Here is a 15,232-nt window from a genome sequence, read left to right on the forward strand (position 1 = left end):
ACTCTGGGGTTCGTGCCCTTATTAGAGGTGTAGAGTCTAGTGACTTTGTCAGTGTTCCCCTTCATGATATTTATTTGTCATCAGATTTGATATCTGGACCTGTCAGGGTAGGCATTAAGCCTTCAATACCTTTTGAGGGTATTCATTTGTTGTTGGGAAATGACTTAGCACATGATAAAGTTACTGTTGATCCCTTAATGGTTAATAAGCCTTCTCTGAATTCAGTCACAGAGCCAGTTGAAAGCGAGATAGCGGGTTTATGTCCGTCCTGTGTTGTTACATGGGCTATGTCTAGAAAAGTCAGTACAGACCAGGGTAATACTGTTGATTTGAGTGAGACTTTTCTCAACAACATGTTGGATGGAGATTCTTCCAAATTAGACAGCCAGAAGGAAGTAGATACTAATTCTGTTAGTGGTGATCAGCCATTTTGTAGGACTGAGTTGATTGCTGAACAACACAATGATCCAAGTATTTCTTGCTTGTTTAATGATGCAGCTAAAGATGGTGAATCTTTACCTGACCCATGCTACTACTATGTCAAGTCTGGCATATTGATGCGGCAGTGGAGGCCTCCCGATGTTTCGTTGGAGGATGAATGGGCAGTTAAGCATCAGGTAGTTGTGCCCAAGTCTTATCGTAAAGACATACTGACCATAGCGCATGAAACGCCGTTAGCAGGTCATTTAGGTGTTAATAAGACCTGTCATAAGATTCTCAGTCATTTTTATTGGCCAGGGATAAGGAAAGATGTTACTGAATTTTGCAGGTCTTGTCATGCATGTCAGTTAGTGGGGAAACCTAACCAGACAATCCCCAGGCAGCCTTGAGGCCTATTCCTGCAATTGGTGAACCATTCAGTAGAATCTTAATAGATTGTGTTGGTCCGCTACCTAAGACAGTCTGGAAATCAGTATATGTTAACTATAATGTGTACTTCAACTCGTTTCCCAGAGGCAATTCCACTAAGGAATATTACTGCCAAGACTGTAATTAAGGCTTTAGTTAAGTTCTTCACCATGTTTGGTCTGCCTAAGTCAGTACAGTCAGACCAGGGTTCAAATTTCATGTCTGGTGTGTTCCAACAAGTTATGCATGAGCTAGGTATTAGCCAGTATAAATCCTCAGCTTATCACCCACAAAGTCAAGGAGCACTAGAGACATTCCATCAGACACTGAAAAGTATGATAAGAACTTACTGCTTTGAGACAGGGAAAGATTGGGACGAGGGTGTACCTTTGTTAATGTTTGCTGTAAGAGAGTCTGTACAAGAGTCACTTGGATTTAGTCCATTTGAGCTTGTGTTTGGCCATACTGGGCGTGGTCCACTACAGTTGTTCAAGGAAAAGCTTGTGTCTGGTGATAGTGACAATGTTAACCTATTACAGTATGTGTCAAGTTTTCGTACTAAGCTCAACAGAGTATGTGAGTTAGCCAGAGAGAATCTTACAGCTTCTCAGAAGAGTATGAAAACTAAGTATGACAAAGAGACAGTAAGACGCAGATTTGAAGTTGGTCAGAAGGTATTGGCCTTACTTCCAGTTAGTGGTAAGCCACTTGAAGCGCGTTATTTTGGACCTTATGTAGTAGACAAGAGGCTAAGTGATCTTAATTATATTATTTTCACTCCTGATCGGCGCAAATCTAGACAACTTTGTCACATAGATAGCACTGATCGCAATGTTGTACATCCTAGTGGAGTTGTTACCTCTAACTTAGACCCTGATTCAGCTGTTAGGGATGATCAAGATTTTGACTTAAGGTTCCGGTCAGCCAAACTCCAGAATTCAAGTATTCTTGAGGACATTGATTCTGTGTTGGGTCATCTGGAATATCAGCAACGCCAGCAGTTGAAGGATTTGGTTCGTCGATATGAACATTTGTTCCCTGATGTTCCAACCAGGACTGAATCCATCTACCATGATGTTGAAATTAGAGATTCCAAAGCGATTAAACAGCACCCATACAGACTGAACCCAACTAAAACTGAATACTCGAGAAAAGAAGTTCAGTATTTACTTGAAAATGATCTGGTCGAGCCTAGTAACAGTAACTGGAGTTCACCTTGTATTCTTGTGCCAAAACCAGATGGGACTTACCGTATGTGTACAGACTATCGCAAAGTGAATGCAGTCACTAAAGCGGACAACTTTCCCATTCCAAGGATCGACGACTGTATCGATGCCGTGGGAAAGTCCAACTTTGTCTCCAAGTTTGACCTATTGAAAGGATTTTGGCAAGTACCGCTCACGCAGTGCGCTCGTGAGGTGTCAGCGTTTGCTACCCCAGATGGTTTATACCAGTACAAAGTCATGCCCTTTTGGGATGAAGAACAGCCCTGCCACCTTTCAACGACTTGTGAACAACGTTACATCAGGCCTTAAAGGGTGTCGTGTTTACATCGACGATGTAATTATATTCAGCGACACTTGGGAGGAACATTTAACTATCATGGAGGCATTATTTGCGAGACTGTCCCAAGCCAATCTTACAGTAAATTTGGCCAAGTGTGAGTTTGGTTGTGCTTTTGTCACATATCTAGGGCATGCTGTCGGACAGGGACAGGTAAAACCTGTTAATTCTAAAATCAGTGCTATCTCTTGTTTTCCAGTGCCAAGTTGTAAGAGAGAATTAAAGCGTTTTTGGGCATGGCAGGTTATTATCGTAAGTTCTGTAGGAACTTTTCATTTGATAGTGAGCCACTAACTCAGCTGTTAATGAAAGGTGCTAAATTCTTGTGGTCCATTGAGTGTCAGAGATCTTTTGATAGATTAAAGGCCATGCTAAGCAGCGGCCCCATACTTGTAGCACCTGATTTTAATTTACCATTTAAGCTAGCTGTTGATGCTAGTGATATATCTGCTGGGGCAGTTTTGTTACAAGAAAATGAAACAGATCACGTTGATCACCCTGTATGTTTTTTCTCTCTCGCAAATTTGACAAGTGCCAGAGAAATTATTCGACAATAGAAAAGGAGTGTCTGTCCTTGATTCTAGCATTACAGCATTTTGAAGTATATGTGACTTCGTCAAGTTACCCCATTGTTGTGTATACAGATCACAATCCCTTAACCTTCTTGCACAAACTAAAAGGTAAAAACCAAAGATTGTTACGGTGGCGTTTGCTTTTGCAAGAATTTAATCTAGAGATTAGACACATAAAAGGGAAAGATAATGTGATTGCTGATTGTTTGTCACGTGTCTAGTTAGTTTTCTGCAGCTTTATTTTTAAAGACTGTGGTAAACGTTATTATTATTCATGATTATGAATATGTTAAAGAAAGTTTTATGCAAAACTTTCTTTCCCTGAAGGGTGGGGGTGTTATGTATGAGTATTTAACGTTTTCATGTACTGTTAGTCTGCGGTCGTTTGTGAAAGCGTAACAGGCCCTGTTATATGTGTACAGCGCGGACCTGATTGAAAGCACTGCTTCGTTTATTTCATTGGCTGTTAATTCTGTGTCTAAAAATAGTTGAATCCACCTGGAACGTATATAAGCCTGTTCCAGTTCTGTGTAACCTGTGTACTGTGTTCGCGTTCGCTAACCTAGCGAAGTACCTGACTGGGACAACTTGTGACTTGTGTGAATTGTGTGTTTATCCCATGGTCTTTACGTTGGATTTCCTGGAATACGTTCCTTGGGATGCAAAGGTGAACTGGAAACTTTTAAAGTCCGGTAATACTGATGTGTGTGTTTTTTTATGTTGTTGTTGTTGAACTGTCTGTAAAACTGTAGGTCTCATTTTATGTATAAAGCATTGTTTACATTGTAATATTGAGTCACTGAGTCTGTTTTCAATACCGTAACACCATTAAATCCATAATCATAATTTTCATGTATCCTTTAATAACTCAGAATCACATGCAAGAAGTCAGGTTGGTTGAAATAGCGTTTGAACTACAGCTAATGTTACTAGAAAGATGTGCCGATTAATACACAAACACATGTCCAAAACATTTAAAAGAATGAAAAAGAAAACAAGAAAGAAATCACTACTCACGCGTTCAAACCCAATCGGTCATTACATAACCATAAAGCCATCTTCTGTCGGTGAACAGAGTCCATTGTGTCATTGTTCAAACAAACCGGATACCAACTATCCCAATATGAGTCGCGCGCGTTAACCCGCCCCCATAGGCTCCAAGGGTTTGTCGCACGAACCAAGCCGTCAGGACTGTACACCACTGCTGAGTCTAGCGGAAAATTCCAAAGTAAAAAAAAACAAACAAACAAAAAAGCAGGTGTATGTTGAAGTCAGAAAACACGATCCAATCAGTTTAAACAATCACAATTTAAAAACCTTTCTATAAAAGGCATTCTAGAAACCATTCTTTTTTAGTCCAAGTAGGTTAACAATTCCAACATCAGTACAGAGGTTTGTATATGTAAACACATGTAGTGTTTACAGTACTTTGTGTGCTATCATACACAAGTGTTCAGTTCTATTCAGTGGAGACTAAGTACATGTAGACCTATTTATGCAATAGTGTAGACTAATATGGAATTATATTTAACCACTGGTACTTAATAATAAGCAGAAGTAAGAATAGGCTATATACGGACATTTATACATGTATGTGAAAACGTTAACAAATAAAAGAACTAAACCACCGCCAGGTCTCTTGCATATTTACCGAATCAAATTCTGCAGTGTTATGCCTTTCTCAATATAAAAAATACACATGACGCGAGAAAATAAGTCTTTTGCGTCTTAAACTAATATATAGTTTATGAAGCGCCATTTGACAACTATGACAGTCGCTGCTCTATGCTCTATGGCCTTGTCTTTTATGTTAGCCTAAATATATTTCCGCGCAGTACATTAGAAAATAATGTCTCTTCTTTGTGTGATGTTAGAATGTATTCTGTCAACTCAAAGGTTTTATTAGACTAACAAAATAATATGCTAAATATAACAGCATTGTGTTATACAAAAGAACACATTCTAGCATCACTCAGACAACAGTTTCTGCAAAATTAATAGATCATTTTTAGAGTAGGCAGCGCGTAAGCACACTCATTAAAATTACTCAAACAAGGAACGAAATACTTGCATCATACACATGACGTTAATCACATTTTACCGTACCTCTAAAACCGAGCTATAGGTCTACATACCTGTACACAGTACAGAAACAGCAATCAGCAAGAACAGTTTCACATAAACAGCTGACATTCCTAAAAAAAAGATTAACCCTTTAATGAACACCTTTATCATATTCAAATATGTGTTATGTTGTGAAATGTTCATCTCAGTATACGCCTCAACCCGGATTTAAATTGTTAGCTTTGACTACGTCATCAGACAACCAAGGTAATGTTATTTCTCAAGGATTCCCCTGTATGCAGTAGTTAGACTGGTACACAGGGCATAAGCATAGAAATTAATACTGGCCAAGTCCGCTTTAAATGCTGTATTAAATGCAGATAAATGCCATGTTGTTTTGTACGTGGATGGCGGGTGTTTTGTACGGGAGACTGGGAGACAACTTGAAAACTGCAGACATTGAGCGGATCAAACAAAAACGAGGCTGTAATGGCAATATAGCTTGCAACTGCACATTGATTTTCTTTGCTTCTTATGTAGTAAATTTGTTAACTTCAACCTCAAAAATATATATCTCCTAAGAATCAAGTTGTACCATGCCTTACCACCACGTGCAGCTTGTACTTTTCTCTTCAACAAAAATCAACCTGTAGTTTGAACACTATTCTTGAGCTGTGGTTGCTGGAAGTGAAGTCATAGCATTTTGTTACCTTAGTAACCTCAAGGTGGTGGGTAGTAACACTGGGCAAAAAATTTTCAGTTGTATTCAAAATATCAGTATATAAAACAGGGGAGTTACACTGTTGTATCAAGGTTCGCTTGTTTTGGCAAAACTAGGGGATACACGTAAAATTTTTAAAAATGCCGTTCATCCTGGCTTCGTCTCCGGCCGTACGAGGGAAGGTCATCCAGCAACATGCGGATGGTCGTGGGTTTCTTCCGGGCTCTGCCCGCTTTCCTCCCACCATATTGCTGGCCGCCGTCGTATAAGTGAAATGTTCTTAAGTACGGCGGAAAACACCAATCAAATAAATACATAAATAAATAAAAATGCCGTAACCCGATTGACAATTGACGATGATTGAGGTCTACGCGTCTATGTATATACACCATATAGTACGGGCAATGTTGTGAGGACGCACGGCAGAAGTAGCCAACCTTACGTATCACCATTAACTGTTCAACTGTTTGTATTCGTAAATCATAGGCCACGCCATTGCAGACAAGAAATATCAAATTTCATCCATCTAAAGCGTATATTCTCAGCGATAAATGTACCTATATCTGACATTTTAGTTCGGCGTAAGGCCTACACAACCATTATCTACGATTCGTTTGTCGGTTTAAAATGTTAACCTACCTGGCTTGATGTACGTTATCGGTAACGCTAATCTTCAATACTGATTCCCTAGTTTCCGGTTCTACAGAATTAACCGTCTTCCTCACAAGGCGTTCAAGTGAAATTTCCTCTATTCTGAACAGATCTGTAGATTGCGCAACCATGTGTGTACAGAAATCTTCGGCTATCTGGTTTAGATCGAATACTCGTGTTTCTCGGTTAACATACACGTAGGCTATGTTAGCAATCGCCTCACTACCCAGGCACGGCCAGGCGGATATCTAGGTTAGCCCTCGAGATAAGTTCACGTGTGTATTGCGATAGCTGGTGCTCAGGTATTATATGTCAACAGACTTGACACCCAGCAAACAGACGACGTACACTGAAAAAATTAATCTGTTAATATGAAAAGAAAGTCTGTTGTCTGAGTGATGCTAGAATGTCTTCTGTTATTATAACATAATACTGTGTCATATTCAACATACAGTATTACCCCGTTAGTGTAATAGAATATTTATATTGAATTAATTGGATATAAAGTGTTATATTTAACAGAATAATCTGTTGCAATACCAGAATACATTCTAGCATCACTCAGACAACAGACGTTCGGTTAAAATTAAAAGATTAAGTTTTGAGTGTATACATTTGCACAGCTCTGGAGGATTGGAGGATCATATTGCGAGTTGTACTTATGTCATGTTAGTGAAGAATGAAACACACGCAAAATGTGGATTTATAATACGCGTACTATTGTCAATTCCCTTTTCATGTCGTTGTTTAATGCTGTGCATTAACAGAAAATTTGTTTTCTATATGACGGCACCATGAATCCGACGACGGCTGGATTCGAACGAGTAACCTTACTGGCCAAGAGCTATTTATGCCAGTAATACAGTAAGAAAATCACAATTGAAACAAAATGATCACAAATAACTGTACCTTCAAAGTGTTTGCGTGTATTTAACATATGAAATACGATTTTGAACGTTTGAATGCTGGTATATCTGACATATAAAAGACCAGATTAAAAGGCCAGATATCTGAATCATAAATATCAAAACTGCGCGTTTGAAATGATGATACATCGAACAAATAAAATCAGACGTTATAGGTCTAGCTTTGTAGGTGTGTTCTTACATCTGTCACATAACAGGACAGCGGTATACGGACAAAAAGTCCTCCTGTTACTGGAAGGGTGGGCAAAAAGTCCTCTTTGTAACTAAAGCTTGTTTCCTTCATACATTTGAACAAACTGATACTTGTAAAAGGAGAAAACTATAACAGTATAGTAATATACTATATATATAAGTATATATACTTTACTAAAAATTGAAAGCTGATCAGTCTACTGAGTTAGAACTGTCGCTCATATATCGATGTTACTATCATCAAAGAATAAATACTGAGGCAAGGGACTTTAATTCTTTGATTCTCCTCTTAATCCTCTGTCAGAACGCAGGCATGATTACCAGATAACGGGGTAAGAGGGATTAGCAGCTAATCTGTTTAAACCTTGTAAATTTGAACATGTGAAAAAAGAATAAAAGACATCAGTGTTGTTCTTGATGTAAGTTTATTAACACATATTGAACATATATATAGCACAAAAATGCAGCACAACTTTATAGAAAAGGTTACCATTGTTCAGGATAAGTTTAATAACACATGTTAAAGCTATAGCACAAAACTGCAGCGCAACTTCACAGCAATTTATTTACGAAACAAACTGTTGCAACCAAAAACGGATGTTGTGGCCAGTCCCTTGGAGGGACTCTTCCATTAACTTTCGTTCGGCTGCTATATCTGAACACAACATCTTCAGTCTCTGCTGCATGTCTTTCATCTTTCTGTGTACTGTCTTCGTCAAACGTTGGCCGATGGCATCATTTGCAAGGTGAGTACATGCAAGCGATGCGTCCTTTCTGATGTTCTCAGTTGCAGAGAATACTGGTGGGTGTTAAAAGGATCTGTTCCAGCTTTCACACAAGGTGTTGGTTCTGTCTCCGTCTCCAAGTGTAATATTATGCACATATCTATAGCTCTGGAGACGGAGACAGAACCAACACCTTGTGTGAAAGCTGGAACAGATCCTTTTAACACCCACCAGTATTCTCTGCAATTGAGAACATCAGAAAGGACGCATCGCTTGCATGTACTCACCTTGCAAATGATGCCATCGGCCAACGTGGGTGTTAAAAGGATCTGTTCCAGCTTTCACACAAGGTGTTGGTTCTGTCTCCGTCTCCAAGTGTAATATTATGCACATATCTATAGCTCTGGGGGAAAGAGTGGAGGAAGCCTTCTAAGGTGGAGAAGGCCATTTCTGTTGGCGAGCCGACGAAAGATACCGGTGACATAAGTGACATCAAAATCGTCTAACCCATCAGGAATGCTGCCTTTCAGACAACCCATTCCCTCTGTTACGCGGTCTAGTGGCAGGAAAGCAAGTCCGTTAAGCATTCCATAGAACTGTTTAACTGTTTGATCTTCCTTGTATCTAGTTTTGACGCCTAAGCTCTGTATTTTCAGCCAGGTACTCTGGTTGAGATGGAAAAAACATCACCCCAGGACAACGCATAGAAAGTGTACACTGCAATAATACTATTCACTGAGGACCGGGGAAACGGTATATTTTACACAAAGAGCGCATACATGTTTAAGGAATAACAAAGAAAATTACAAATATGCCGTCATGTATTTATATAAGAAGTGCTGATATACATGTGTCTACGCTCATATATCAGCGAGTCGACTATGTATACCTAACCATGCGCTCTTCTTCACCAACCAACCAGAGCGTATGGTTAGATATACATAGTCGACTGCCTGATATATGAGCGGAAGATTTTTCGATCTGACCAGCTAATTAAAACCAGCTAATTAAGAGAGACTCAAAATCAAGCTACGTTGCCCAGAATAAACATGATCTACAACCCAAGAATTTTGAACGGTGCTGAAGTTATATCTAATTATTTCACTGTCAAGAATGCCACGTGCATTCCTTATCAGTATAAACGCGAATGCTGTGGCTGGTAAAGGCTTAAATTAAAGAGTTTTGGACTGATGAATATATATGTCTGGTGTGTATAATTGTGACTGTGAATCATCCGATTTTGTCTAGGAACCATGTAAACATGTTTTGGCCGGTAACATGGATTTTGTGATAGGCCTAAAATACGAATTTTAAACGTTATGGATGAAGGGTCCTATGAGTATAGACAGCCGTAAAAGATTTATATGCGGACCAAACTGTAGTGCTGGATGTAAATGGAAATACGTCAATGATTGGGCAAAACGGGAGAACGTTTCAACATTTGTTCTCGATGATTGGCTAAATCTAATTTGAAAACAAAACTGAAAGAGACTATCCACCAGCTAAGGCGAATTAGGGGTATAAAATATGTTACCGTCCGGGTTGACAAAGCACCAAATAATATAATGTATAATTTTGTATGTTATTACATGTAGAAGATTTAAACACATGTGATCCTTCTATCCCATGTTTAACGTACCGATACTATGCCCCTATGCACATATGTATATTAACATGTAATTCCACTCAACCCGGGTACAGTTCTAATATCAACGTTATGTTTATCTGAGCGGTTACAATAACAGCGTAACTAAGATACTTTTAAACATTTTCTTAGTTCGTAGCATGATATTTCGTACAATACAAATGTTGACCATTTCAAGTGTACCGGATTCGACGCATCGGTTAGTACTCAGGCATCTGGCCTTATGGAAGACTGCTGGCTGCTTCTACTTGCAGGTAAACTACATGTATCTTCCGTTACAACTGATATATACAATTTCCCCACTTAGAAACGGGAATACCATGGTGTACATTCTATGACCAGATGTAAGCATGTGTCCACGTGACATGACGTCCCATGTAGCGACCGGAATACCATGGTGTACATGCTATGACCAGATGTAAGCATGTGTCCACGTGACATGACGTCCCATGTGGTGACGGGAATACCATGGTGTATATGCTATGACCGGATACAAGCGTGTGTCCACGTTATACAAGCTGTGGGCACATGTAAACATGTATCCACGTGACATGACGTCTCATGTAGTGACGGAAATACCATGGTGTACATGGTATGACCAAATACAAGCGCGTGCCCACGTGATATGACGTCCCATGTAGTGACGGGAATACCATGATAACAAGTTGTTATCAGAAGAAAAAGTGTACCCACGTGGGCGTCGACCTGTCTTCCTGTTGAAAATAGGCTTACCATGACCTGTAGCTGTCATTACATGTAAGCGTGTACCCACATGACATGTCTTACCACCTAGTGATGGAATACCATGGCCTAACCGCTGTTGTCAGATGTAAGCGCGTACCCCACATGACAAGTCTTCCCACACAGTGATGAGATACCATGACCTACAAGCTGTTATCAGATGTAAGCGTGTACAAACGTAACCTCTCGGGAATATCATGACCTAACCGCTGTTATCAGATGTAAGTGTGCACCCCACATGACATGTCTTCCCACATAGTGATGAGATACTATGACCTACAAGCTGTTATCAGATGGAAGTGTGTACCCACGTGACCTGTCTGGAATTCCATTACCTGCAAGCTGTTATAAGATGGATAAATGTACCCCACATGACATAACCGCTGTTATCAGATGTAAGCGTGTACCCCACAGGACATGTCTTCCCACATAGTCATGAGATACCATAAACTACGGGCTGTTTTTAGAAGCGTGTACCCACGTGACCTGTCCGGAATACCATGACCAATAACAAGAACCATGGCACTATCTTGATGCCTTCCATGCTGGTATCCTTACTGTGGCAAGGAAAGCTAGTGCAGACAGCGGTTTTCATTAACTTTGAGTTAACATTGAGTGAAAACTTTGACATATGCCAATCACAAGCTTCAAAGAAATACCTAAAAAGTCTGAAATTCCTAACGCCACTTGCTACAGTATATACTCGTGAATTAACCAAGTACAGGTTTATGATTTACCAAAACAACCTCGTGAATTTACAATGTACAGGTCGCGTCGTCTTGAATTTCAGATATATCAACAGGTGTTAAACGTGTTAAATCTTACAAGACACGATGATGAGATATCGGACCTGAAAAAACCCAAGAAAATTTTCACCTATGCTGCATCGCACCCACATAATAATAAACAACTTGCATGGTAGTTTATAATGAAAAGCTGCCCAAACTCAAGTTTTGGTACCAGTATAAAAATGTTTCACTGAATCTTTGTTCCATTTTCTGATACGAATTTATACCTACCACAATGTAGACCTTCTAGGGATAAAGATTTATCAGGAAGCATTCTAACAATTGTTCCATTTTTTTTCATTCACTGTGCAGTGTGAGATACCATCCAAAGGCCTAAGTTATCTGGCCAGACTGATAGACAGGATAAAAACTTACCTGGATACGGCAGGGATATCACTCTTACTGATTATTCACGTAACAATGAAGAAAGAAGTAAGTGAGTGCTTGGGGTTTAACGTGCTACTTAACCATTTTTCAGTCATATGACGACGAAGGAGTCTTTAGAGTGCATGTAATGTGCCTCCTTGTTATCTAGTATGAAGGAAGGAAGGTGAACTGTTTCTGAGATGAAATTTAAGTATTGTAACAGCAGGGCTGCCTTTTACATAGCCGTACATAACGAGGCACCAGGTGCCCAGCCATCTCTCATCTACATGCAGGTTTTAAATAAATAGTAAATATATTTGTAACATTTTATCAATAAATAACAGCTGTGATGTAAAAATCAACACAGAGTTCATTGTGACATTGAGTTATGAAATGTATGTAGGACCTCAAAGGCCTATATACTTAGCAGTAAAATGTATCATCATAATACTGTTTTGTACCTCACATGGCCTCTCACCAATGCTGTCGCTGTGAGTTCAAGTCCAGCTCATGCTGGCTTCCTCTCCGGCCGTACGTGGGAAGGTTTCGCAACAACTTGCGGATGGTCGTGGTATTACCCCGGGCTCTGCCTGGTTTCCTCCCACTATAATGCTGGCCGCTGTCGTATAAGTGAAATGCGTAAAATACCAATAAAAAATATAATAAATATACCTCACATGTTATGGAATCTAGACTGGGGGCTGTTTTAGATTATTTTGGGTACACATTTTTACCTGAGCCCGCCAGTTAAACATATGTTTGTATAATTTGAGAAGATACCGGTTGTTAATTTAAACACATTGTGTTCATTGCTTTATTTGTGATACATTTGTAGAGTTCAACATCGCAAACAGTATCCTGTTTAGAAAGCTAAATCATGCCTATTGTTTGAATGCTGAAGTGGTAGCAACCAAGGTCGGAGACAGACAGCGTGTGTAGAGACAGACAGTTTGTAATCTACATTCATTCAGTGTAGAGAAAGATAGCGTGTAATTTACATCCATTCAATGAAGACAGACGGCATGTAATCTGCATTCATTCAGTGTAGAGACAGACGGCGTGTAATCTGCATTCATTCAGTGTAGAATGAATGATTATGGCTTAACACCACATCGGCAATATTTCAGCCATATCGTGGCGACATTCAGTGTAGAGACAGACGGCGTGAAATCTACAATCATTCAATGAAGACAGACGGCGTGTATTCTGCATTCATTCAGTGTAGAGACAGACGGCGTGTAATCTACATTCATTCAGTGTAGAGACAGACGGCGTGTAATCTTCATTCATTCAGTTTACAGACAGACGGCGTGTAATCTACATTCATTCAGTGTAGAGACAGACGGCGTGAAATCTACAACCATTCAATGAAGACAGACGGCGTGTAATCTACATTCATTCAGTTTACAGACAGACGGCGTGTAATCTACATTCATTCAGTTTACAGACAGACGGCGTGTAATCAATATCCATTCAGTGTAGAGAAAGACGGTGTGTAATTTAGATCCCTTCAATGAAGACAGAAGGCGTGTAATCTACATTCATGCAGTGTAGAGACAGACGGCGTATTATCTACGCCCATTCAGCCTAGAGACAGACGGCGTGTTATCTACACCCATTCAGTGTAGAGACAGACGGCTTGTGATCTACACCCATTCAGTGTAGAGACAGACGGCTTGTGAGCGACATCCATTCAGTGTAGAGACAGACGACGTGTAATCTACATTCATGCAGTGTAGAGACAGAGGGCGTATTTTCTACGCCCATTCCGCCTAGAGACAGACGGCGTGTAATCTACACCCATTCAGTGTAGAGACAGACGGCTTGTGATCTACACCCATTCAGTGTAGAGACAGACGACGTGTGATCTACACCCATTCAATGTAAAGACGGCGTGTAATGTACATCCATCCAGTGTAGAGACAGACGGTTTGTAATCTACATTCATGCAGTGAAGAGACATACGGCGTGTGATATACACCCATTCAGTGTCGAGACAGGCATTTTGTTATCAGGAGTCCGGATATTTTCCTATGGATATTTCCACTTTGAGTTATGAATACATTATTTTTTATTCTGATGTGATGTAGTTTACTGCAGTTTAACGCTGTATACCATACATAACATTTTTGCAAAAAAAAAACAACATAAACTACAAGGCACTTTGGCAAGACCACCGTATATGTAAGCGATGGTAAAAATACAAATTGATGTGCTACCATCTAATGCAGTGGCTGTTCGCGTGCAACGTCTGCTCAACACTCTTGATTCCATCTCTTCGGTCTCTACATATTCAAGATTTCCTTGGTGCTCTGTTATATTTCGGCTGGTATCATCTTGGAACAGGGCTGTAGATACCAAGGAATGCATGGTCCTTTCTTTTTATAATGACGGATAATTGTGGCCAACAAGTTTGGAATTATCAAATGTTCCAACTCTCGCACAGCTAGGTTGTTGGTACGGTCCTCTCCAGCAGTTGTTGTTTCGTGGATATTCCATATTCTGGAAAACGTGCTGGTCGTCTTCCGAATATCACTGGCCATCTTCCGAATATCCGAATATCACTGGCCATCTTCCGAATATCACTTTTCGTCGTAGCACTGGTCGCCTTCCGAATATCACTGGTCATCGTATCAATGGTCGTTTTCTCAATACCACTGGATATCATCCTCCATCTGAGAGGGTTGAATGCGTCGAAATGCACTCGATACATAAGAAGCATCAAAGTTGATCATTCCTTCTTCGACATCCCTCGGAGCCAGGGGCCTCGATCTTAGAACTTATTTTGGGGTAGCATGAGCTGGACTAGAAAGCACGGCGACCGCATTGGTGAGAGGTTATTACACTGCGCTAACCAACTGAGCCACGGAGGACCCCCACGGAGGCCCCCGGGAGGTCTTTGTGGAATCAGCCCCAGAAAGGCTAAGGCAGCGAAAAGTCTGACATCTTCTTCACTTCCGTATCTGTTTACCAATCTAATGTCGTGTGCAATGTATCTTTCTCCATGTACTCTGGGACAGATGTAAAAAGCTGTATTGGACTATCACGTGGGCGCACAAGATGGAGTGTGTCGCTTTAATAATGGCCTGCTCAAAATTTGTTACCACTGGCGATGGGTCTGGGCTGAAGCCAAGGTGCTCACATCTGTCAAGAATAGCCTGCGGCATCTGTTCATAGCACTCCCGAGTTTTATGCGAAAATATTGTATACAAACAGGATACAGTATTGTCACCTAAGGGAGATCTGATGACGTAGACCAGTTTGAACACGTTGGGGAATGTTGCAAAAATTCCTTCCATAACCCATTTCTAACAGCTGGCAAGATGTAAACAGCGCGTAATATACATTTGGAAATCTTTAAATGCTTGTCAATGTCAAACTTTAGATATTGAACTACAATATTGTATTATATGTTCTATCTATAAATTT

At 40.1% G+C, this 15,232-nt stretch overlaps 1 protein-coding gene across 1 annotated transcript in view; it reads right to left on the reverse strand.

Annotated features, from left to right (window-relative positions):
- The window catches only part of LOC135472556 (scavenger receptor cysteine-rich type 1 protein M130-like), a 34,926-nt gene extending 28,321 nt beyond the window's left edge, over nt 1–6,605 (reverse strand). Inside the window, exons 1-4 of the mRNA XM_064752110.1 lie at nt 6,409–6,605; nt 5,654–5,729; nt 5,120–5,179; nt 4,002–4,194 (exon numbers count right to left, since the gene is read on the reverse strand). Coding sequence (XP_064608180.1) covers nt 4,002–4,194; nt 5,120–5,177 — 251 coding nt within the window. The 5' untranslated portion in view covers nt 5,178–5,179; nt 5,654–5,729; nt 6,409–6,605. The remainder of the gene's footprint in view (nt 1–4,001; nt 4,195–5,119; nt 5,180–5,653; nt 5,730–6,408) is intronic.
- Between the last annotated feature and the right edge of the window lie 8,627 nt (nt 6,606–15,232).

Source organism: Liolophura sinensis, chromosome 8 (assembly GCF_032854445.1).
Source record: "Liolophura sinensis isolate JHLJ2023 chromosome 8, CUHK_Ljap_v2, whole genome shotgun sequence".
Lineage (NCBI taxonomy): Eukaryota > Metazoa > Mollusca > Polyplacophora > Chitonida > Chitonidae > Liolophura > Liolophura sinensis.